Source organism: Aedes albopictus, chromosome 3 (assembly GCF_035046485.1).
Source record: "Aedes albopictus strain Foshan chromosome 3, AalbF5, whole genome shotgun sequence".
Classification (NCBI taxonomy): domain Eukaryota; kingdom Metazoa; phylum Arthropoda; class Insecta; order Diptera; family Culicidae; genus Aedes; species Aedes albopictus.
In genome coordinates, this window is record NC_085138.1 from 181,449,078 (window position 1) to 181,472,947 (window position 23,870).

The 23,870-nt window shown below is 42.6% G+C and overlaps 1 protein-coding gene across 4 annotated transcripts in view; it reads right to left on the bottom strand.

The window, feature by feature from the left end:
- Positions 1 to 616: 616 nt before the first annotated feature.
- Positions 617 to 23,870, bottom strand: part of LOC134289694 (uncharacterized) — a 98,740-nt gene continuing 75,486 nt past the window's right edge. For 2 of the 4 annotated variants that reach the window (XM_062855973.1, XM_062855974.1), the window contains exons 2-6: positions 13,188 to 14,838; positions 12,347 to 12,555; positions 11,936 to 12,191; positions 11,751 to 11,873; positions 617 to 3,296 (exon numbers count right to left, since the gene is read on the bottom strand). In XM_062855973.1, the coding sequence (XP_062711957.1) occupies positions 3,193 to 3,296; positions 11,751 to 11,873; positions 11,936 to 12,191; positions 12,347 to 12,555; positions 13,188 to 14,778 (2,283 nt within the window). In that variant the 5' untranslated portion in view covers positions 14,779 to 14,838 and the 3' untranslated portion in view covers positions 617 to 3,192. Of the gene's footprint in view, positions 3,297 to 11,750; positions 11,874 to 11,935; positions 12,207 to 12,346; positions 12,556 to 13,187; positions 14,839 to 23,870 lie in introns of all 4 variants that reach the window. The other 2 variants (XM_062855971.1, XM_062855972.1) reach the window with 1 other exon arrangement.

Consider the following 23,870-nt stretch of genomic DNA (forward strand, 5'->3'; position numbering starts at 1 on the left):
GTATCTGAATAAGCATAAAAAGGCGTAATTAAAAGGTTCAAAACTGATTATATTCATTCGAACATTTTGCCGTTAGATAGTTTACAGTAGGTGTTAAGTAGCATAAAAAAGCCAAAATCCCAGAGCTATGGAAAATCATGGACAAGAACGGTTTCTCCGGAAAGCTCATTAGACTGATGAAAGCCACGATGGACGGTGAAAAAACTGCGTAAGGATTAGGGGCGATCTGTCTGGTTCGTTCGAATCTCGCCGGGGATTGCGACAAGATGATGGATTCCCATATGCCTGTTGCTCAATATCGCCATGGAAGGTGTTATACGTCTAGCTGGACTCAACAGCCGACATGAATATTATTGCAAGAATATTTGGAACGGTGGCAGAACTATACACTCGCCTGAAACGTGAAGCAACAAACTGCCGTGTGTAGCATAGTTGTCCCATGTTTTATAGGAATCCCTATTAACATGGGACAATTATGCTGCACACGACAGCAAAGATCGGACTGATGGTGAACGCGGCAGAGAGAATTGAGGACTGCTATTAACTATTTGGACCTCAAATTGTTGCTGTGTTCAAGTGGGACTATCTTTCACATTACTAAATAAAAACAATTAGCTTCAGGTTTTCGACTGTTTATTTCAAATATTTGTTGGATCTTAAATAACATAAGCACAGCTATTACAGATTTCGTTTCTTGTATGAAATATATAAGCTTTCGTTTCGGAAAAAGGTGACCATAGTGGTTTTCAGTTATTTGTTTGATCGGAAATATTTGTCGATTGAGCGACAGTTTGTTAAGGTGCCGCAGCTTGTACAGGTTGTTTAGGGACATATTACTGATTATAAGTGTTTGTGTGTGCTGTTAGGGGTCCATATAGATACGCACAGAGGTTAAACCTGCTGCTAGAAATTTGTAGTTTTGGAAAATAACGTTCCACGCACGCGGGAACCGGTTCAAGATAGTGTTCAAGTCTTGTTTTTGGTGCGTTTATAACGTCACAATCATTATGGCATCTACATTTACTCGTAATCTGTTCACCGGAACGAATCCACTTTTGTCCAGCCTGATCAAAACTATTGTTTATATGTTTCTCGTGTGTTTTTGTGTACTTTTAAAGTGAGTTTTACATTACTTTTGGTACCATGTCTCTACCGTGCTATCATTACTTTGTCAATTGTTATGAGGTAGTATTTTCGACCAGATTCCTATTTCCAGTGTACACTAACTCTAGTGACAGATCACTAACAATCTGTTTTGTTACTCGTTTTCGGCATACAGGTACCTACAATATGGTTTTCGTAAAAATATTTAATGTTCTCTGTTTCATTCAGTCCATGCGCCATGTTTGTTTCACCGCTGCTATCTCGTTTGGCTTTACTTAGAGGGGAAAATAGTGTGGAGGATAATAGATATTTAATAATGGATCAAAATACAGAGTGAAATGCGGGTCCATAGCAATACGAGGCTAGCTCAGTGAGCGAAACACAAAATCGTAGCATAAACTGTAATGATTAACGATTCGATAGTCGAAAGTGAAGCGATTCGGATCGGATAACTTTGAGGAACCTTCTACATCATTCATCTTCGTCGGTATTGGTTTCAAAAATAGAGCCAAGTGGTTTTGAATTTAGTAAGCCTAGTCTTAACAATATGCAAACATTTTACGAAACTAACCCTACTTCTATAAACGGGAAAACAAAAAGACACCCACTAACAAAGATAATCACAGATGTTGTTTATAAAGAAAAAAAAATAGAGGTGGAAACATGAACAAAATGACTGTTTATAAAAATGTTTACAGCTTTTGGAAGTGAGCAAAGTGTTTCAGCAGCACATGATATCATTAAATGCAAGGTGGAACTGTTGAAAGGTATGTTGTGTATTGTTTGTGCCAAATGGGTCTACCCCGTTAGGCATGAAGTCATTTGAAAATTTAAGCATTTTAAGACGTTTCAAGCACTGTTGTAAAAATAATAATGTTCACAAAAAAGACTGTTATTTCGAATGGACATTATGCCAACCAACTATATGTATACCAAATGGCATTATGCCAAACGGCATAGACCCGTGTCGAATATGCGGAAAATTTCTGCGTCTCCTTTGAATGGTATAGCAAAACCATGAAACCGAGAGATATCACTGCAAACGAAACAACTTCCTCCTAGCCAAAAACGCATTTCCAAAAAAGTGAAAACTGTCCTTCGCCCTTCCGTCGCACTCCGTGTTTAAGCAATAATCGTTACAACTTTAATATTAGCTCTCTGTAATTTACAGAACAAAACGCATCATTTTCACTTTTTTGAAGTAAATGAAATTTTAAAAACTACTTATCTACGGTATATGTTCAGAACTTTGATTGCGTTGGATATTTTTTTTTTCAACAAGTTGACCAAATAAATGTGAATATCAATAGTAGTAATTTTCGCCAACTCTGTAACACTCGAACCAACTGTGCTTAAACTTATCACTCGGGCTTGGTTAAAATAAATCATCTTATTGTTATAATTATACAAACTTGATACTTAGTCATACTTCATAATATGAATATAAAAGGTACATATGTTACCATCAGCAGTTTATCAATCGTCATTCCTATTTGGAAACTTAGAGGTCCACACCTCAGCGATGCATCATCCGTTCAATACAGTAGGTTATACATTGTTACACAACGTTATAGTTTGCAATATTTTCGAGCATTTAATCTCAACAAAACGTAAGGAGCACTGTTTGCCTGTCTTTTCATCTTTACTCGAACGTGCAGAGCAATCCTGAGCTCGATTCTACCACAGTTTTCTGAATTTATCACCCGGTTGAACCGCTACCAGATATCACCTCAATCGATCAGCCAGTTACACTGACTCGTAGGGACACGTTGTTGGCTCTCGATAGAAAATAATGTACTCATTCCCTGATATTGGCCACGTCAACGCTTCTCCGAGGAGAAGCGTATCCGCTACTATGGCCGCGTTGTGCTCCTCATTGCGTCGTACAAAAAGAAGGAAGTATCCAATATTATCCATAAATAAGGGGCAAATGGTCTTCTGCGATGCTCTCGCTCTCTACGCTAGTGATTACAAGTTCTGTAAATGATCTGTTGCCTTAACGTCTAGTATTATCTTACAGTCTCATCATTCAAATCGTTTCATCGCGTCTCCCGTCGTCGTCGTCAATCAATACCCTCTAAGGCGAATTTAGAATTCTTCCAGCACTTTGTCGATATTGACGCTGTTTCCAGCTTTGATGACCTCCAGTATTTTGTTGACGAATTCCGTTGAGTTTCCGGCAATTTTCAGTTCTGAAAAAAGTCATGAATTAGGATATAGTCAAGAGTATGTTACCTTTTTGTAAATTTTGTTGTAAAGCTTTCTGTCATCATGAAAATTTAAAATCCTAGTTGACGCAAGACGGCCGAACATCATATGGCAACATGATACCAAAAACTGGTAGAGAAAATCCAACATTCGACCTAATTGCTGAACTCTCTAGTTGTCGACCTAATTATCGAATCCACTGGTGTGCAGGGGCGTACAATTTCGTTTCAATGATACACTTTCATGCAACATTTGAATGAGTCACTTCAAGTGTTTCATACATTTTTCTAATGACTCCGTCGTTAAAAAATACTTTTCCACTCATCGTAGCACTCGGTAGTCTCCCACCCGGTCGCATTGCTTGTGCTTCACCCGTCAGAGCATAAGTGTCTCACTGGTGCGCGCTAGTCTCTCAATGGTTGCGGGCGCCTGTTAATTCGATTTAAGTGGTCGAATTTGTTATCCTCTTTCATAAAACATAATTATCATTCTATTGGCGTGCACCACTATTTAAAAATGTGGTTTAAATAGTGTTTTTAGCATGTTGAAGTATTTCAATGACTCATAAATGAAACGAAAATCCAAGTGTATCATCCCATGTTTCATACACATTTGTTTCTGTAGTAGCAACGAACGAGTGTGTTGCTGGGTGAGAGATGAAGCATCACAGCAGTCCGTTCGCATGGGAAACGATTTGCTACAGTCGTCGTACGTCATGTTTTCCTTTCGAAATTGCACGACCCTGCTGGTGTGCATGTTTTGACATTCAGTTTTGTCGAAGACCACGTTATTAAAAAGACATGCAGCTGCAGCTGGAAATCGGAAGTCACTGTTGGCAGCGCTGCTCACGGATCAAGATGGGACTATTCATGATGGTGTGAGTAAATTTTCATACTAGCAGCAACACCTTTTTATACAAAAGAACCTTCTTAAGTCAACAGGCAGCGGTGCCGTCGGTGACGCTTATCGTTACTGTGGGAAAATAGTAGAGTTCCATGTTTTCTTGATAAAGTAGTCTTCGGTTTTGTCCACGTTTTACCAATACAACAACGAAAGTTTTTGTTTTGAAACTATAGATTTGTGATGTTTACAATCAATAATGTTTATCGCTTGAATACGTCACATTCGACTTTTTCTCCCGCATTTCCATTGTCTATGCACTTCGTCTAACAGGTTATGGGCCCAGTGAAAGTTGCGCGAATAACGGTATACCGGATCGAAAAAAGCATTGAAAGTGACACCCGTTTGACTGGTGCTTGTGTAATTTTCCACCAACAGTAATAACCCTGCAATAATGCATGCGCAGAACAGGTTTGTCCAGTTAAACAACCGCAACTGGCAAACTTGGAAGTTCAGAATTTCTGCTGATAAGGGAAGAATTGTGATACGTGATAGATACTCCGAAGCCAGAGGCTAATGGGAGAAAGATGGCAAGAAGGTTCACACGATGAAAATCGAAGAAAATCAGCATGGTTTGATGCAAATAGAAGGATCAACCTCATGAGCGTAACCAGAGGGGACATGGGGTCAAAATTTTAGCCAAATCAAGATTATCAATAATTCAGGATTCCCGAAAAATTCACTCAAGAAATGAAATCATAATTATCAAACTTTTTTTCCCGAATCCTACAAGAAATTTTGTCAAGTATTTCTCTATAAGCACCCCTTAAATCTTATCATAGAATTTAACCAAATAACAAGCTTGGATGAATGGCAAAATTTTATGATATATTTAGAGGTTCCTCCAGTGATTGCTCCAATGACTTTTTTTTTTCGAGGGTTTCTTCAGGATTTTCTCCAGGGATTCTCAAAGAAATTTCACCATAGATCCTTTTAGGTATTTCTGCAGGTATTTTCTTCGAAAATTTCTCCCGTTCTTCAAGAATTCCGTGAAAGGTTGTTCCGATAATTCCATCTGGAATTATTCGAAGCATTTCAGGAGGAATTTCTTTCAGGAATTCTTTCAGAAATTTTTATCAGAGATCATACAGACATTAATCCAGAAATTCCTTCTAAATTTTGTACAAAAATCCTTTAGAAGTCCATCCAAGGATTCGTTTATTAATTCGTTCTGAGTTACTGAAGTTATGGATTCCACCAGATCCACGAACAGAATTTGTTTAGAAAGCTCTCTTGGAATATCCAAAAATCTTTATTCTATTACTACCAGGATTCGTCCTGGGGTTTCTTCAAGTATTTTTCCAAGATTTCCTCCCAGGGTTCCCTCAGGATTCACTCTGGTTTTTTTCTGGGATTCTTGCAGGAACAACTCTAGGGATTTATTTTAAAAAATCCTTCAATGATACTTCCAAGAACTCTTCCTGGGATTCCTACTGAACTTCCTTTTGGAATTTATTCAAGAAATTCAAGGAATTCCTACAGGAATTCACTTAGCAATACCTCTTGAGATTGCTTCCGGGATTCATCCGGGGGTTTCTTCAGGACTTTCTTCAGGGATTCCTTCAGGAATCGCTTCAGGAATTCATCTAGGAGTTCCCCCACGGGCTATACTAAGGATTCCTTTAGGGTTTCTCCAAAAATTCCTTCTGCGATTTTTGCAAAACTTTCTCTTCAGATTTCTTCAGAAAATCTTTCTGAGATACCTTCTAGGATTCCTTCAGAGATTGCTCCAGGACAGGGATTCCTCTCAAAAATCCAAAAATTCCTAGAGATTATTGCAGGGCTTCTTCCAGGAATTCCTCTAAAGATTCCCCCAGAAATTCCTCTAGGAATTCTTTTAAAGCAATCCTCCAGGAATTCCTTCAGAGGTTTCTCAAAAAGTTCCTTTGATATTCTTCTAGGAACTTATCCAAGCATTCCTCAAGAAACCTTTCCATGGATTTTTCTAAGAATTTCCCCAAGGGTTCCTCTCAGATTCGCTCCAGAGATTCCTTCAGGGATTACTCCAGGAATTCCTTCAGGGATTCCTCCTTAAATTCATCTAAAGATCCCTCCAGGAATTGCTCCAGGGCCTCCTTCAGGAATTCCTCCAAGTATACTTCCAGGCATTTCTTTAGAAATTCCTCTACGAATTACTCAGAGGAATCCTCTAGGGATTTCTCCAGGGATTTCTCCAGGAATTCCTCCAGGTATTCCTCATGGAATTCCTCCAGAAATTTATGGAGGGATTCCTCCAGGAGTTGCTCCAGTGCCTCCTCCAAGAATACTCCAAGAAATATACTAGGGTTTACTCAAGGGAACCTTCTAGGGATTTCCCTAGGGATTCCGCCAAGAATTTGTCCAAAAATTTATGAAAGGATTCCTCCAGGATTTCTCCATGAATTCTTTCAGGGATTCCCCTACGGATTCCTCCAGGAATTGCTCCAGGGCTTTCCTCAGGGATTTCTTCCGAGATTCCACCAGAAATTGTATCAGGGATTCCTCCAGGGATTCCTTCAGGTATTCCAACACGAATTCCTTCAGGAATTCCTCCAAATATTCCACCAGGTATTTCCTCGAGCATTCGTCAAGAATTCTTTTAGGCATTTCTCCAGAAATCCCTTCAAGATTTTTCCAAGAAATCCTTCTGTGATTTCTTCAGTACTTCCTCCGGAAGTTTCTCTTAGAAAATCTGCTTTGGATTCCTTCAGAAATTCTTACAGCTTACCCTTTAGGAATTTCTCCAAAAAATCCTCCATGAATGCCTTCAAAAATCGTTACAGTAATTCCTTCAGGAGTTTCTCCAGGTATTTCTACAGGAACTCCTGCAGGCATGGCTCCAGAAATTCAACCAAGAATTTTTCTTCCAGGGGCTTCTCCAAGAATTCCTTAAGACATCTCTAGCGATTCTTCCAAGGATTCCTGTAGGAGTTCCTCCAGGATTTTCTTCAGGAATTCCTCCCACTGGAGATACTTCTAGAACTTGCTTCAGGGATACCTCCAGGAATTCCTACAGGAGATTGTCCAGGAGTTCCTCCTGGAATTTATCCAAAAATTGCTTTAAGGATTACTCCAGGAATTTATTCAGGCATTCCACCAGAATTTTTTTCCTGGATTTTTTTTCCAGGAAATTCTCCAGGGGTTTCTCCAGTAATTCTTAAAGAGATTCTTCCAGAAATTGCTTCAGGGATTCCTCCAGGAAATTCAACAGTAATTTCTCCAGCGATTCCTCCAATAAGGCTGATACAAATTAAATTTTGACTTTTTGTCTCCCCCCCCCCCCCTTCAAATTTTTTTGGCTGGATTTTGCATTTTGAGGGGGCAGATAAAAAAATATTTATCAAATTATCGGGTCTTGCCAAAATATCTTTAACAAATCCGATGAGTTTTTAATATTTTTCAGAATAAATGCTTTATTATTTTACCCCCCCTCGACCAGCCAAAGAGTGGTGGGACAAAAAGTTAAATAAATATTAGCCCAGTCAACCAGTGATCGTATAAGATGTTGTATAAGATGTTAAAGTGGAGGCGATATGCGTACATTTGACATGCGCCTAAATGGAGGCATGCACGTATATGGCCTCCACTTTATCATCTTATGCAACATCTTATACGATTACTGGTTGTTTGGGTAGTAATGGCCAATTGCAGTAGGAATTCATCAAGGGATTTTTACAGAAGTTTCTTCAAGGATTCCTCCTGGAATTCCTTCGGGCATTCAATCCGAGATTCCTCCAGGAATTCTTTAAGGATTGCTCAAGGAATTCATCCAGGTATTTCTCCATAGCTTTCTCCAGGAATTCCTTCAGGAAGATTCAGGAAATCCTCCAGATATTCCTACAGAAATTGCTCCAGTTCCTTTCTGGGATTGCTCCAGTGGTTCCTATAGGAATTCCTGCCATGATTCCGCCAGGAATTGCTCCAGGGATTTGTCCAGATATTACTACAGGGATTATTCTGGGTATTTCTTCAGGAGTTCCTCCATGGATTCCTCCGTGAATTCCTTAAGGATTTCCTCCAGGGGCTTCTCCAGGAGTTCCCAAATAAATTCCTCCAAGATTTTTTTTTCTGGTATTCCTACAGGTGTTCCTTCAGGGATTCCTCCAAGGATTCCTCTACATATTCCTCAAAGATTTCTCCAGGAAATTCTTCCAAGAATTCTTTCAGGCATTCCTGTGGTAGTTCCTTCAGGCATTCCTGTGGTAATTCCTTTAGGCATTCCTCCAGGAATTCCTGCAGGGATTCTGCGTGGAATTGCTTCAGGGATTTGTCCAGATATTTCTCAAGGCAATTCTCCAAGCATTCTATCAGGCATTTCTCAAGGGATTCCTTTTGGAATTTAAAACATTCCTCCAGGAATTCATTCAGGAATATTCATATCTTCCTCCAGGAACTCCTCCAGGGATTTTGCCAGAAATTCCTCCAAGGAATGCTCCGGGAATTCTTCCAGGAATTCTACTTTTCATTCTTTCAGAAATTTCTCTCGTGATCTCTTCAAAAACTTATTCAGGGATTTTGAAAACTTTAGAATTTTAAAAATTCTTCCATCATCACCCAAGAATTTCTCCTGAAGCACCTGAAGATTTTTTAAACTACTTTTAGGATTTCTAATAAAAATTTCTCCAGGGATTTGTATTTGAATTCTTTATGATAATTTTAGAAGAATGCATAAAAGAGCCAGGAAATTTTCCGAGAAGTCATCCAGGAGTTCTTTCACAATTTTCGCCCAGAAATCCTTTAGAAGTTTTTGGTTGTTCGAGGGTTCGATTGTTTGGAAATAACGATTGGTGGGAGTTTGGCTTTGCAGTTTAAAGTTTTCTAGAACGACCGTTTAGGACTCGTCCCTACGTTTCGGCTATTGTTGGTGCCTTCTTCAGGGGAAAAATCATGAATATCGTTCACCGTCTCATGTCTTTGCTAATAGTGTTGTCGTGTTATTTTGTGGTAGTCCTAAACGGTCGTTCTAGAGAACTTTAGACTGCAAAGCCGAACTCCCACCAATCGTTAATCTTTTGGAAGTTCATGGACGGGTTTGTTCAAGAATCCATCCATGAATTCCTTCAAGAATGCCTCCTGCAGCTCCTGCAAAAGGATTCCTTCAGAAATTCGTCCTTCGATACTTTCAGGAATATATCTTAAGATTACACTAGTTTACAGCATTTTTGAACTCGGTAAGCTGATGATCGTTTTTGGTGTAGAATCATGCCCTGAGTTCGAAAACGTGAAGGAAAAAAATTACAGTAGAGCGAAAATTTTTTCGACTTTCCATACAAGATTGATGATTTGAAATCGATTTTTGTTCTATTTTTAAGCAACGTCGCTCACTTCACACATCTCATTCTCCGTAATCAATGCTCCAATTGAGCTGAATTTTTTACTGTAACTCGCCTACATATGGTATGTCAAATAAACGTTGAGAAAGAATTTTTAGATTGTTTTTTTCTTATTGAAAAAAATACATATTTTCAGAAATTTGGCTAAAATTTAAGGATATCGTCCCTAAAACTCGCCAATATATTGAATTTCATCAATCTGACGCAAAACCTGCATTCAGATGATCTAATGGTACCGTCGTGCGGGGTTACTTTTGAAATGCGGGACTACTTTGGACACTTTCGAATATGGATTTTTTGAATTCGAAATATGGTTCAAATCTGTTTGATGTCTTTGGGACTATTACGAAGCAATAGTTTTCCCTCCATTTGGTTGAAATTATTTTTCAAACAGACCGTTTATTGCTTGGCAGGACGCGAAAATACATCGAATAAATCAATAAAATATACATAACGTATCAGAACATTTGGTCTGTAAGCATTGTTTCTACAGTTCATAAATTTCAAAGGGTTGATCAATTCATTCAAAATATATCAACGTAGCATATACAATCGAATATTTGTATCGTTATACATTATAAATGACCATTTGACCCAAATAAAGGATTGATGGTCCTTTTTTTCAGGCTATTTATATAGCAATATCACGCTGCTCATAATACCAAAGGTAGCACGGAACCATCTTCAAACGCATAAATTTATTGAAATCATGTCTGATATAGTATACTACAGTATTGGTACAAAGTAGTTTTCTAAATAAACCTAGAATTTGAAATGCAGATTTGTTTTAGATAAAAATGTCCAAAGTAGCCCCCATCTGGTTCTATATGAGATGTGTCCGATTGGTGTATGAACAACTTTTTTGTTTATTGATGGATTTAGTTCAAATTTTGCATACATCCTACATACATACTCACAATTATTATGTGTAAAAATTGTGGAAATCCATTCACTACTCTGGGAGTTATAATGTCATAAAGTTGAAAAAGCATGAAAAAGTGTAAAAAGAAGCCCCGCACGACGGTATTGTATTCAGCTTTTAATTTATGGAAAAAGGTTTGAAATTGGTTGAACAAAACGCAAGATATTTGAATTTTAGTAAATTCCATATTTTTAAAAGTTGTAAAACTCGATATTGAGCTAAAACTCAAAAACCGCTCCACTTAAAATTTTTTGAAGCACGGTTTCGAAATCAGTGCTAAATTATGCTTCAAAAATGTTGGTCGTTGACAGAAGTTCACGACTTTCGTTTTATTTTGTAAACTAGTGTTATTTTTTCCATGGTAGTTATCCATAGATTTCTTCAGGAGTTCCTCGCACGTTCTTTGGAACTGCAGAATGGCATCATAATGGTGAATTGTCGAGAGGGGAATAAACGAAACCAAGATTTAGGAGAAGCAAGCAGTGCAGCATAAGGTTCAGGCAGAGCACCTGGAACCCGATGAAGAATCTTGCGGTTGGGAGGCTGAAGAGGAAGTTCTTGACGACAAAATCAGAGGCCACTTCGAATCACAAAAAGTGTGCATCCGGGGCATTTGCGCGATATTGGGGGGACGTTATTATATGGCTGTCAAGCAAGAACCTACAAGCTATGAGGACATGGTCAGGAGTTCCGAGAAAATGTTGTGAAAGGTTGCCATGAAAGAAAAGTTCGACTCGCTCATGCAGAACGGAACATGGAAACATGTGGAGTAGGATTGAAACAGAGCTTCATGTGTCGAGTATCTTTTCTTCCATCTTCAATCGCGAGGAGTTCAACCATCTTGTAAACATCAATCAGCATGCTACACACCGTAGTTTAGAAACCCACCACCAGAGGAACTGGTTACCATCCATGAGGGTGGCGTATTGGGGGCTATTGAGAAATTTAACGGTAGGAAAGAGCAATGGACGAGGAACGAGGACATGAACCTCATGGCAATCAGCGGCTTGGTGATCATTCACTTGCCCAGACCACAGAGTTTGTCGACCAAGACAATAGAAATCTAAAAGTTTGAAGTAGGCGAAAAATTTTGAGAAAAGAAGTTGAAGTTTTAGAGAAGTTTGTGGAAGTGATCAGAGCGAGTGCCAAGTGGACTCGATTAAGAATTAAGAAAGTAGGAGATAGAGAGAGTAAGGGGCTGTTCATAAACCACGTAGACCAAAATTTGGCCATCTTAAACAACAAGCTACTTAAACTATCTTAAACGACAAGCAAATGTTTTTTTTTAACTTGTATCAACTCACTTGTCGCAGCGCTGACTAATGTGTCCATCTTTTTTTTCTGATCCTCCACTGGTTCGGACGGTACCTGGCTGCATTTGGTCACTAGTATATGCTTCATCTGCTTGATGCCACTCAGCAATCGCTCTGGAATCAAATCAGAAGTTTTAATATATAGATGCATTATTGCCACCATACGCCGCACTCACTATGTTCCGTTTCCAGTCCGTACAGTTTGATCTTGTTGGCTTCGTGCTGTGCCTTCTTCTTCAAGCGACAAGCCCTCGATGCCAGTTTGTTCTTCTCCTTCCTGGTTTTCGGCCGTGCGTTGAACGGCAGCTCGCTGACCGGCGTCATGTCGTTGATCACCCGTCCGAGCTTGTCCAGCTCCTTGCCGATGCTGTGCAGCTTTTTCGGATTCGGTGTCAGATCGTTGCCGTCACCTTTGCGTGCCTTGCCACTGTGCTGTAAACGAAGGTTCTTAAGAGAATTATCAAAGAAAAAATAGTTTTAATTGGCATCGGATCCCCAGACAGCGCGACGGTGGCCATCAGCGTCTAGATGGGACGACGGCCATCGGATGCGAACACGTTGTGTGTGTGCCGGTTCAGGCTACAAACCTTTATGCCGCGTACAGAGCAGTTGGGGCTGAAGACCGGATCGGTGACCTCGTTCAGGAAGTGCGGATCCTCCGTGTGCGTCTTGATGACCAACCGCTGGCCCTTGGGGCCCTTTGCTTGCACGTTGTACTGCCAGAAGTATCGCTTAGCCTTGGAGCTGCTTGGACCGCTGCCAGATGCCTGTCCCATGTCCTCTAGATCGGATCCCTCTGCAAAAGATATTGGATGGTTTTCAGCAGGGTTGCCAGAAACAACACATATAAAATGTATTGTTAAGCTGTAAGGAACAGAGTGCAGCTCCCGATAAACTCCATTCTACCGATCGTTACTTCTTAAGCAAAACTGTACAAACTCATAGCATTCCGAGAAGTATAGAGGAAGGAGAAGTAGTCCGTTGTCTAGTGTTGTGCTTCCTTCAAAGAGCGAATAGCTCACCGTAAGCCGTAAACGTGTAAGTATTTTCAAGTATTGAAAGATAAGAACATAGCACGCTCGGTATTGCTGCAGTATTGAACCCGACAGCAACGATACAAACAGAGGAAAAAGCAGCAGACCTTTTGCCAGAAGCTCAACAAGTCCCGCGAAGACAAAATCTGACTTTGTCGATACAACCTGAACTATTTAGCTTTAAACTTCAGGACATGGTCTGAAATAGCTGCACTCTGTTCCTTGCATTCCTATGAGTTTTGTTCCCTGCTATTGCGTTTCTGCCAATAACGACGAAATTTGAAGCTTTTTTATCTTACTCCATAAATCATTCAAACCCCCGAAAAGGCGTTAGTTACGCTCACGAAATGTATGTAAACGCCAAACAAAATCAAACTAAACCCCAACAACTTACCGTCTCCGCTAGAAAAGTCTTCGTAATGGTCGCTATCGTCGGAATAGCCCTCGTCGTGCGAAAAATCCGGTGCCTCCGGGCTGAGCACGCTTCCGGTGCTGAGCGACGAAGTGGAGCCAGCCTCCGCCAGGCTTCCCGTGGACAGCAGATGCGGACGGGGTTCCCGACGTTGCCACATCAGGACGTCCATTCCCATGTGGGTCGGTGCCGAAGAGGACAGCCGTGACATGGTGCCACCGCTCGTGCCACCACCGCTGCCCGCCCCACCGATACCCGAATGACTAGAGCCGGCCTGGCCGTGCATATGGTGTAGCATCCTCCGTCCGCTGAAACCTCCCGGGCTAAGCGAAGCACCACTCATCAGTACGGACGATGAGTTTCCCGGCACCGATTGTCCGAGCAGCATGCCGCTTCGGTCCGCGGTGTTGCTCATCAGCAGCTGTTGCAGCGTGGAATACTTCGGATTGTACTGGACTTGGCCGACGTTTCCCGGATTCCTGCTGAAGTTGTTGTTGGTCACATTTTGGTTTTTGGTCTTGTCGGTGGATTCCAATTTTAGCAAACGATTGTTGTTATTCATGGCATTCATCTGGAGCTGTTGGTGTAGCCTGTTCTGGAGTGGAGGGGTTTGCGCTTGAGAGTATCCCAGCGAGGGGCTGGAACTGTGGCTACCCGGAGAGAAAGTTGCAGGCGAACTGATATTGGTGTTGGTAGCATAGGGAGAAGTTGAAATTCGAGTTTGTTCATCGTAGAGTTCGCCCATATTTGGAACGTGTAGGTCATTCACATGTTGCATGTTGGTTCCAATCGTCATTATCATGTTGTTGTTTGCATTGGAATTTGGATTGGAACGAAGAATTTGCTGGGGTAGGCTAGGTGAAAGGTGGATTGCACTGCCACTGCCACTGTCGGCGCTGAGGTTCGGCGATGGCTGACTCAGAGGAGGATTTAGTAGCATCAGGTCCTCATGTAGCAGATCGTGGGCAAAAATGTCACTTAGCGTTGGGTCACCAATGAGATCGTCCTTTTCGAGCTGGTAGATATCGTCTTCATCCATGTGAAACTGTCCTTGCTGACCGAGTGCGTTTGTGGCGGAAGAAACCGTTGACGAGGGTGAGATGATCTGTCCGAACGAATCCGTATTCCATATCTCTGTGTTTCCGAACCCGTTGATGTTGATCGTGCCGATTTGGATTCCTTCACCGACGAGACCAGCGTCTGAAATATTCTGCAGTGTGAAAATCGTGTCCACCGGCGTCGAAGCGCTCAAGTTGGAATTGGTGGACGTGGTTATGAAACTGATGTCCTGCAGCATGTGTGGCGATTGAGATTGGTCGATTTCGATGAAGTAATCGGTCGGATCGGTAATCATCCGTTGGTTTGCATGGCGCGAAGGAATGGGAACGGAAGCCGTGGTCAAGATCGGATTGTTGCTCAGTGCGTCCATCATGGATGTGTTGCTCGAGGACGGACTGGGAGAAACGGACTCTAGCTTGATGGTGCTGGTGCTGCTCACGCTGGATTGATCGTAAAACTCCGGAATGGTGGAGAAGCCAACATTAGTGCCTTGAGCGTTTCCGATACCGCTCATATCCAGGTTTATATAACGGGAACTGCAGCAATGATCGTTTTATGATTTCAAAAATTGATTCTGTAATGACATAAGAAAAAAAAATGAGACAAATGATTAGATGTGTTAAACTGATGTTTAATTAAAGCTTCTAGAAGAATGTTTACGATTGTTTCTGAAAAAAAAAAACCAAAAAACCATCCACATCAACCTCGGGGTCGAACAGTGAGCGGTACAAAGTGATAACAAAAAACGTGTTTTCTTCATGGAGGTAGTATAATTGCTGAAGTGCGAAATGTATGGATCCGAACGATATGCGCAGGTTTTGTGCCACTGGCAATAATACGCTGCATAACATTGCGCGTTTACTGCTTCGAAAATTACTCGTTGTACTCACAATAAAATATTGTGAAAGACGCGTCTGTTTGTCTAGGATTGCCCACAAATTCTTCAAACAACATTAGCGCGCATTCTTTCTTCGCAACAGTAGTGCTTTGAAATCCACTACTTTCGTTCATCATTCAACCTCTGATCTCACTATTACATAAATTCATCGATCACGATATGAATTTCGAGCTTGAATAGGATTAGTAGATTCTCTCAAAACTACCTCCACTCATCGTTATGGTAGTGGTGCTAGAACTCGACCAGCAGCCGGCGTGCTTCCCCATCATGTAATGGTAAATCCGTAGGTACCATAGCCCAGCAGCGGTGGAACACACGCAAGCAAAAGCCTTGAACTTCACCAGCTTCACATATGGCCGGACGACGACGCGACGGGTACATTGCGCCTACCCAGCAAAGTGGAAAGTGACTGTGCGGGATGTTTTGGTAATAGGAAGTGGCGGCATCAACCCCGTGCCTAGCTTCTTCTATACCTATCGACCGACAGACCGCACAAAGCACGTTGTGTAATCACCACAATCAGTATAGAGTGGTGCCGCCGCCACCACCGCCGTCGATGCGATGCGATGAGGGTATTTAAAAGAACACGCGCCTCCATCAAACCCACAGCAATGCAAGTTTGTTTCAGCTGATGGTGTAGCGGCGGCGCAACGCGGCAGCGTTTTTGAGCTTGAGCATTTCTCGCGCTCTGGTCATAACTATTTATTTACATTCACTGTAGGAGCGCGTGGCTGGTGGATTTGCTTTGTTTCCGTACACTACTAGCAGCGGAATCAGAACCGGAGTGCAATTTTTCTCTACGGATGAGTACGGCGGTTTTGAGTTCGTGCCAATTGGCGATCGCAAAGAAAGACATGAACGGCAAGCATGAACATTACATTGTTGATAAACTTATGCCGTTTTTCTTTTTGAACCTGGGTTGGAACTGGATTGGCGGAAAATGGGTAAACAAACAAACGTCAAACAAACTCAAACAAACTTTAGTACAAGCGAAACCGAAATCGGGTTGGGGTTGAAACTGTGATCTCATCCAGTTCCAACCCAGGTTGGAACTGGATCAAAAAGAAAAACGGCATTAGAAAGTTTGTGATGTCAAAGGTAAACTATTTCACTGCACTCTCGATACTATCATAGGATAAAAGTTGAAATATATTGGCTCTGGATCTGCACTGCAAATGTGTTCGAAATCTCCAGCAGATATATTTCCACAAGAGTTTGGTCGGAAACAACCGGAAGAGTTTCCCAAATTTAGACAAAAAAAAGTCAATACGCCTATTAAAAAGAAAAATATGAGTTTCTTTTAGAAACGGCTACGCTGTCTTTTAACAGTAAAACGATGTTTATTAACTGCCCAACGTTTCTGCCGTTTTTCTTTTTGATCCAGTTCCAACCTGGGTTGAAGCTGGATGAGATCACAGTTTCAACCCCAACCCGACTTCGGTTTCGTTTGTACTAAAGTTTGTTTGAGTTTGGTTGACGTTTGTTTGCTTACACATTTTTCACCAATCCAGTTCCAACCCAGGTTCAAAAAGAAAAACGGCATGATAAAGTTGAAACCCAACAGTCGAGCCTCCAATAGCATCAAAAATATGAGCATGTGCGTAGATTCCCGTACAATTCGCTGTTGGTACTCCGTGATTTACCAGAACAATCAAGATTGCATAAGGACCCGACAAACGGAGCTTAGAAGTGGCTTACCGACTCGATTGTACATGTACACCTTCGAGAGTTTTAAACTTTATTAAGTCAATAACTGCGCCAGCCACGCCCTTACGGGCATCGAAGTAGGGAAGGAATGTTAGTATGACGTGCGTTGCTACAAGATGCCGCGATCACCTCTGCATTGGTGCAGAGGAAAGGAAAACCACATGCTCTGGATTCACTTAGAAAAGTGTTGGAGTTGAAGCAATCCGCGTATTTAAGCGTCTAATGAAATTTGTCATTCCACTATCGTTACTCAACCTATCAAGACGACCTTCAATTCCGACAGGTTTTAAAGCAGTTTTGTTGTAACAGATGATCTTCTAAAGAAGTGCTGAAGCTCTTTCCGGGATCATAGCAGGCCATGCACGCGAGCGGCTGCGTTTTCAAAACTGTCACACGTTTTCTTTGCTCCGCGTTGTTTTGAACATGGCCGCACAGTGGTCCAGATTTGAAAATACCTGGCAAAAATTTCCAAATCATAGTAGTCTGCTAGTTTTAGCCTAAACGAATGTATTGGAACATGATTTAGCGCTCAATTTCATTTTAATGACATTTTTATTATTTGTCGATTTCTTCGAACCAAATCCGAACAAAATGAATGTTTTCCATACAATTTGACTATACACATATCATCATGGCGCTATTGTTTTGGCAGCTCTTGGCAGTTGCACTTTTTCTTAACCGATTCTGCATACATAAACGAGCATTTGAACGGAATATCCCCGCGGGGAGTAGTGGGGAGCGATTTGTAAGACACTTTGAAGTCAAAGTGTAAGAATTTCTCGTACTAATGGCATGCAATGGCAATTTTGAAGCCAAAAGTGTTGTTTTGATCTCTTGCTCAATTGCAGATGTCTCATACACACAAGAACATACAAATAAACTTTTGAAAGCAATTGAATTACTTATATTAACATAATTTTGTAGTGGTTGAACATACAAAATCAATATTTCCAATTTTTTTAAGCGCCAGTCAGTGCCCCTGTTATTAAGGGGATGAATGCTCGATATACTGTACCCCATTGAATACATGTTCAAAAATTGAGTTTCTGCCAGCTTTTCTCAAAATTGGACCATTGTGGGCCGGCCGATTTGAGGGTGCTATGCCTTTGGCAAATTTCACCTCGGAAACTGTATGCAAATTGATCATCGGTGTTTAACATATTTCTCTTACCCTACGATATAGCGGGTCGCGTAGTGTTGAGTAGGATAATTCACGATTGTGTTTCGCATGATTTTCGTGTAATTTCTAGTGATTTTGCTGCCATCCGGAAAACGCAAATGGAAGTCAACAATTCCATCTCGAGAGCACTGGAATCAGTATATTTTGGTGAGTTTGTTCCTGTACCCTTGAAGAAGATTGAATATACAATCGAAACGTCGGGCGTAGAAAACATGCTTTAGTTCTGACCGCTCTAAAGACTGAAAGCCGAAAAAGTCTCCCGGTACGAACTCCCAGCAGTCGAAAGCATCCAAGTTATATCGTTTTGGTGCCTAAACGTTGACCAAACGTATCCTTTCCCGTGCCTCCTAGGCCTGAGAGGACGTAGAGGTCTCTACAAATCTTTCTTAGGTGTCTAACTAATCTTCCTTTCTCATCCCCCAGCTGTCGCAAGGACGTGCCCAGGACAGCTTTCGTCCGTTGGAGGATTACATCAATTTTGTCTTAAAGTCAGTAATTAGCCCCAATGCTCTGTGCTTTGGTTACGGACGGTAAGGAGGATATTCTCATAACAGCGGCCTGGAATTGTACCACGAATTTGTGCGACTTGCCTAATGCTAATGCTAGGTAGTGAAGCTCTTTCCATGGTGGTGAATTCTGAAATCATAGAAGCTGGTAGCGGAACAGGATTGGGAGCAAGCGTAGCGGCTTTGGATTACCGGGTAGCGCGAACCGGCATTAGCAGTGTTGCCTTGACAGATCGCTGATGCTGAAATACTATGCTCCCATGGTACTGGTAATGGAAGGAGCAGCAACGATAAAAATATGTTCTACAGCGGCGAACACCACCCAGTCAACCAGTGATCGTATAAGATGTTGCATAGGATGTTAAAGTGGAGGCGATATACGTACACCTTTCATGCGCCTGAATGAAGGCATGCACGCATATGGCCTCCACTTTATCATTTTATCCAACATCTTATACGATTACTGGCCTGGGCAAAGACGCCTTAGAGGCGGCGATTCGAGCAAGGGTAAGGACGATTGCTATTACACTCCGGATTGCCCGGGCAAGCCTGGATCGTCAAACCGCAACAATGCAATGTGTGCAGTTTTTGGCGAACTGTCAACCGTCAACCGAATTGAAAGAACCGTCAATTTGGAATGTGTTGAAGGTGACGTTGCGGTGCGAGATGTACTGGAGGTACCAGAATTGACGACAAACTTGTTAAGTTATGTATGAATAAAATTAGTAACAGGGACTTCAGCGTGCTTTTCATCAAGGTGTCAAGTGATAACTCAAAACGGAGAAGTGTTCGCATCGGCTGTTACGGAAAAAGGTTTATAACGACTCAACCGACGGGAAGTCAACAAGACATACACAGTCACTGGTACGACAATGTGACACAGGCGAATGGGGCATCTTAACAAGTTTGGTTTGAAGAAGTTCCAAAAGTTGGCGGATGTAATTAAATTCAAGAGTTCGGAGGTGTATATCCAGAAAAGCATTCACGGGATTCGTGTCCCTGTAGTGACGGGTCGAGCCAAACATAAGCAGGAGTTGGTGCACACGGACGTGCGTGGGCAGTTTTTGAAGTTCCCTCGATCGGTGGTAGCCGACGATGCGACAAGAAGAGTGGTGATCTACACATTGGAGACGAAAGATCAAACGCTAGAGGCATACGAAGAGTTCATGGTTATGACGGAATGTCAGACGAATAATAAACTGAAAATTCAGCGATAACGGAAGTGAGTATGCCTATTCCAGGTCCAAGTGATGCGACATCAAAAGACATGCCCATACAACCCCACCATATTGGGCCAAGGACGAAGCATACTGAACGACGCAAATCTACCCAAGAGATTTTGGCGGTTCACCTCATCAACAGCAGCCCAACACGAGCGTTGAAAACAGCAATTACTCTTGAGGAAAAAGCATGGACAGACAAGAAATCGTACTTGGGTTATTTGAAAGAATGTGGAGCAACAGCAATCATGGTCCAACCGGAACAGAAGCGAGTTTCTATGGGATACGCTGAAGATACGAAGGTCTATGGGGTGTAAGACTCGAAGGCCTTGTCGGATGTAGTAGAAATTTTTGATATGTAATATCCCGTGCAGATAAAAGTGGAGCAAACAACTGACCGAGGAACCGATTTCGGGAGGAGGAAACTGGATCTGTGAACAACTCAGCTGACCAGTTCGCTAATGCGCTCCCACCGCAATCTGTAGACCCAGCTAATCTAGAGCATGAGTTTGAGCACAGCGGCCGGTAGCGCCGATTTTCAGGCAAGTATAGTGATTACCTGTCATATATGTAGCTGTAGCACATATAAACTAACGAAACGTTTCTCGATAAACCAACCCGATCCATGAGATGAGCAATCCAACTTCGTACAATGAGTTATTGGAGCGATCGGACCGGGACCTATGGATAAACGCTATGTGTCAGGAGATCAAAACCCATGAGACCAACGGAGCTTGGGAGCTTCATGTACTACCGAAGGAGCAAAAACCCTCCGTAATAAGAGGGTATTTACCACCAAACGAGGCGTTGATGGACAGATCGAGCGGTACAAAGCCCGCTTGCCGATGCGCTCTAGCGTCTGGGGATACCGGGTACCTGTACAAGATTCTCGAAAGCTACTTTCAGAATCGTGTACTAGTTTGCGACACGGAGGTGGGTCGGAAGTGCTTTCACATAACCTCAGGAGTCCCGCAAGGTTCCATCCTGGATCCGGTGTTATGGAATGTCATGTACGATGAGGTGTTGAGGTTAGAGTACCCAGTGGGAGTGGAGATTGTCGGATTTGCCGACGACATTACGCTCGAAGTCTACGGTGTAACGATCGAGGAGGTGAAGTTGACTACCGACCACTCGATCAAGGTTGTGGAGGCATGGATGCGGTCCAGGAAACTGGAGCTGGCTCACCATAAGACAGAGGTGACGGTTGTTAACAACCGGAAGTCGGAGCAGTAGACGGAGATCAGTGTAGCAGAGTGCACTATCCTGTCAAAGCGCTCCGTCAAACACTTAGCGTGATGATCGACCATAAGCTTACCTTCGGTAGCTACGTCGACTATGCCTGTAAAAGAGCCTCCCCAGCTATAGTGCCACTGTCCCGGATGATGTCCAACAGCTGTGCGGTGTACGTCAGTAAGTACAAGCTTCTGGCTAGTGTCGCTACGTCCATACTAAGATATGGCGGCCCGGTTTGGGGCACGGCGCTAAGTATCGAAAGCTACTTAGCTGGAACGTACTTATAGGTTGATGTGCCTGAGAATTACAAGCGCGTACCGTGTCACACGACGCGCTCTGCGTTATCACTGGTATGGAGCCTATTGCATTGGCATCTTTAGCAGGGAGGACGAAATGCGCGGCACAAGAGGCATACGCAGGACTGCCAGGATGGCCCTCATGGTCAAATGGCAGCGCGCGTGGAACAGTTCCACCAAAGGATGGTGAACCCATAGGTTGATACCGAGGGTAGATATTTGGATTAATAGGCGCCATGGGGAAGTTACATTCCACCTAACACAGGTCCTTGCAGACCATGGTTGCTTCCGACAGTATCTACACCGTTTCGGGCATGCGGATCCTCCCGAATGCCCAGTGTGCAATGGTTTAGAGGAAACGGCGGAACACGTTTTGTTCGTGTGCCCGCGTTTTCGCACAATGCTTGACAGCATGCTTGCCACATGCGGGGAGGACACAACTCCGGACAATTTGGTCCAGAGGATGTGTAGGGATGAGTTTGGCTGGAACGCCGTTTCAACGGCTATCACCCATTACGTCTGGGAGCTACAGAGGTGGTGGCGCGTGGACTCGGAGAATGGCTAGTCCAGATGCAGTACAAGAAGTGGTCCAGGGGTTCGGAGTCGACTTCGTAGGTCATACCGGAGCCCTGCGGTCGAGATCGACCCTTACAGCGATTAAGTGGCCGCGGAGAGGAAGTCCCGGTAGCGGTGTTGTCGTGGCGTCGGTCTATTGGGTTTGATCCGAGCCCGCGGTTGGAAAGGGGTTTCCGGCAAGGGTCGGGGCAGGTGGAGACTCTGCTGTCAGCAACCTTCTGGTGCAGCTGATAGGGCCTGGAGGGTAGTGATACCCTTCCTTACGGGCAGGTCAGATCGGGTTGCACGTGGGCATCAGTTCTTGATGTCTGCAAAGCAGTTGGGCGCGGGTGGGGTTGACCTTGCCCGCCTTCCGAGGACAAAGGGAGTGGCGAGGATCACTCGGGAAACTGGCTAAGCGCAGCATGTTACCGCGATGGACTCTCCAGAGCGAGTCATCGATGTTCGTTGCTGCTAGGCTACGCAGCTAACCTTGAGGGTGCGATGTGCACTAGCCCCTCTCTGAAGCAATACCTTCTTGGTGGTTCCGGAGAGACGTAGGGTTTGGCGACCATAGGAATGTGTTTAGTGGGTACGAGGAAAGAGTAGTCCTGGCTTTTACTATTGTTGTAGACGGCCTCTGCCCCACACTATACCCTATCCTTGATGTTAGGGTGTCTGTTTGCAGATTATCCCCCTATGGTTTAGAAGAAAAAAAAAGCCCGGTGTGTATACTAGTGTCGCTTCGTTCATACTAAGGTATTACGGCCCGGTTTGGGACACGGCGCTAAGGTACCGACAGCTACCGTAGTGAGCTGGAAAGTATGTTTAGGCTTATGTATGTGCCTCAGGGTTACGAGCGAGTACCGTACCGTGTCACACGATGCGCTCTATGCGTCATCAGTGGTATGGTGCCTATCAGTCCCCTTATCGAGGAGTACACAGAGTGCTTCTAAAGGCACGGTGCAAGATGGTCAAATGGCAGCACACGCTTGGGACAGTCTCACCAAAGCACAATGGTTTATTTTCCCATTTTCACGCTCTTAATTAATAGCTCGAAGGATTGAGGAGATAGAGCAATGATGTCTTCGGCAAAGTTGACGGGAATGACCAGCGCCATCTTTAGACAGTTAGAGTTTTCGGATCAATCCCCCTAAAAGTGAGATACAAAACTAATTTTTTTAAATTGTTGAGATAGAGGGTTGACGTCTTCGGCAAAGTTGTAGCATTTTCAATTCCAAACAACTTTCCTGAAAACGTCAATGTTGTAATTTTCACTCCAATGGAGATAGAGGCCTGTGTTTGAAAGTTAACCCCAAAATCACGTTTTTAAGTAAAACATACATCTGTTGAATTTTTAGACCCATACAATGTTCTGCAAAGTTGTATGAATCAATAAAATACGCAACTTTGCAGAAGACATCGAAGCTGTAAGAATTAAATGAGACGAGTTAAAGATGAATTTATGATTTTTTTCATCCACTTTTAGGGATAAATATCTTTTTTAGGGGCAAAAAGGTGCAGCTGAGGATACCCTTATCAGAAAGTACTTCTATAGAGCTTTTAAATAAGGGTTAGTTTGTCCGTCCACGATCGTCTACTGAGGAGATATGGCCATAATAAAAAATCGCCTTACTACGATTTAACTGCATTCAAATCTACGTTGACAGAAAAAATCATGGCTACTATGATCAAATAATATATAGTCTTCTCTAAACGAGTTTGCGCAACAGTCCTGAATGTTTTCAACACCAAATTTGTTCTAAAAAACGTTTTCCACTGCCTTTTTATAAGATTTCCACTATTTAGGACGAATCCCATTCATTGAATAAAATATTAGGATTTATCGGGGTTTAATACGCTCTCACAGAGCCAACAGAATTCTTCTATAAAGCAATTTGAAATTTTATACGAAGAAAGTCAACACAATGAACTTTTATTAAGATAAGACGAAAGTTGGTTTAATTTATATTTCATCATAGTAGCCATGATTTTTTCTGTCAAAGTAGAT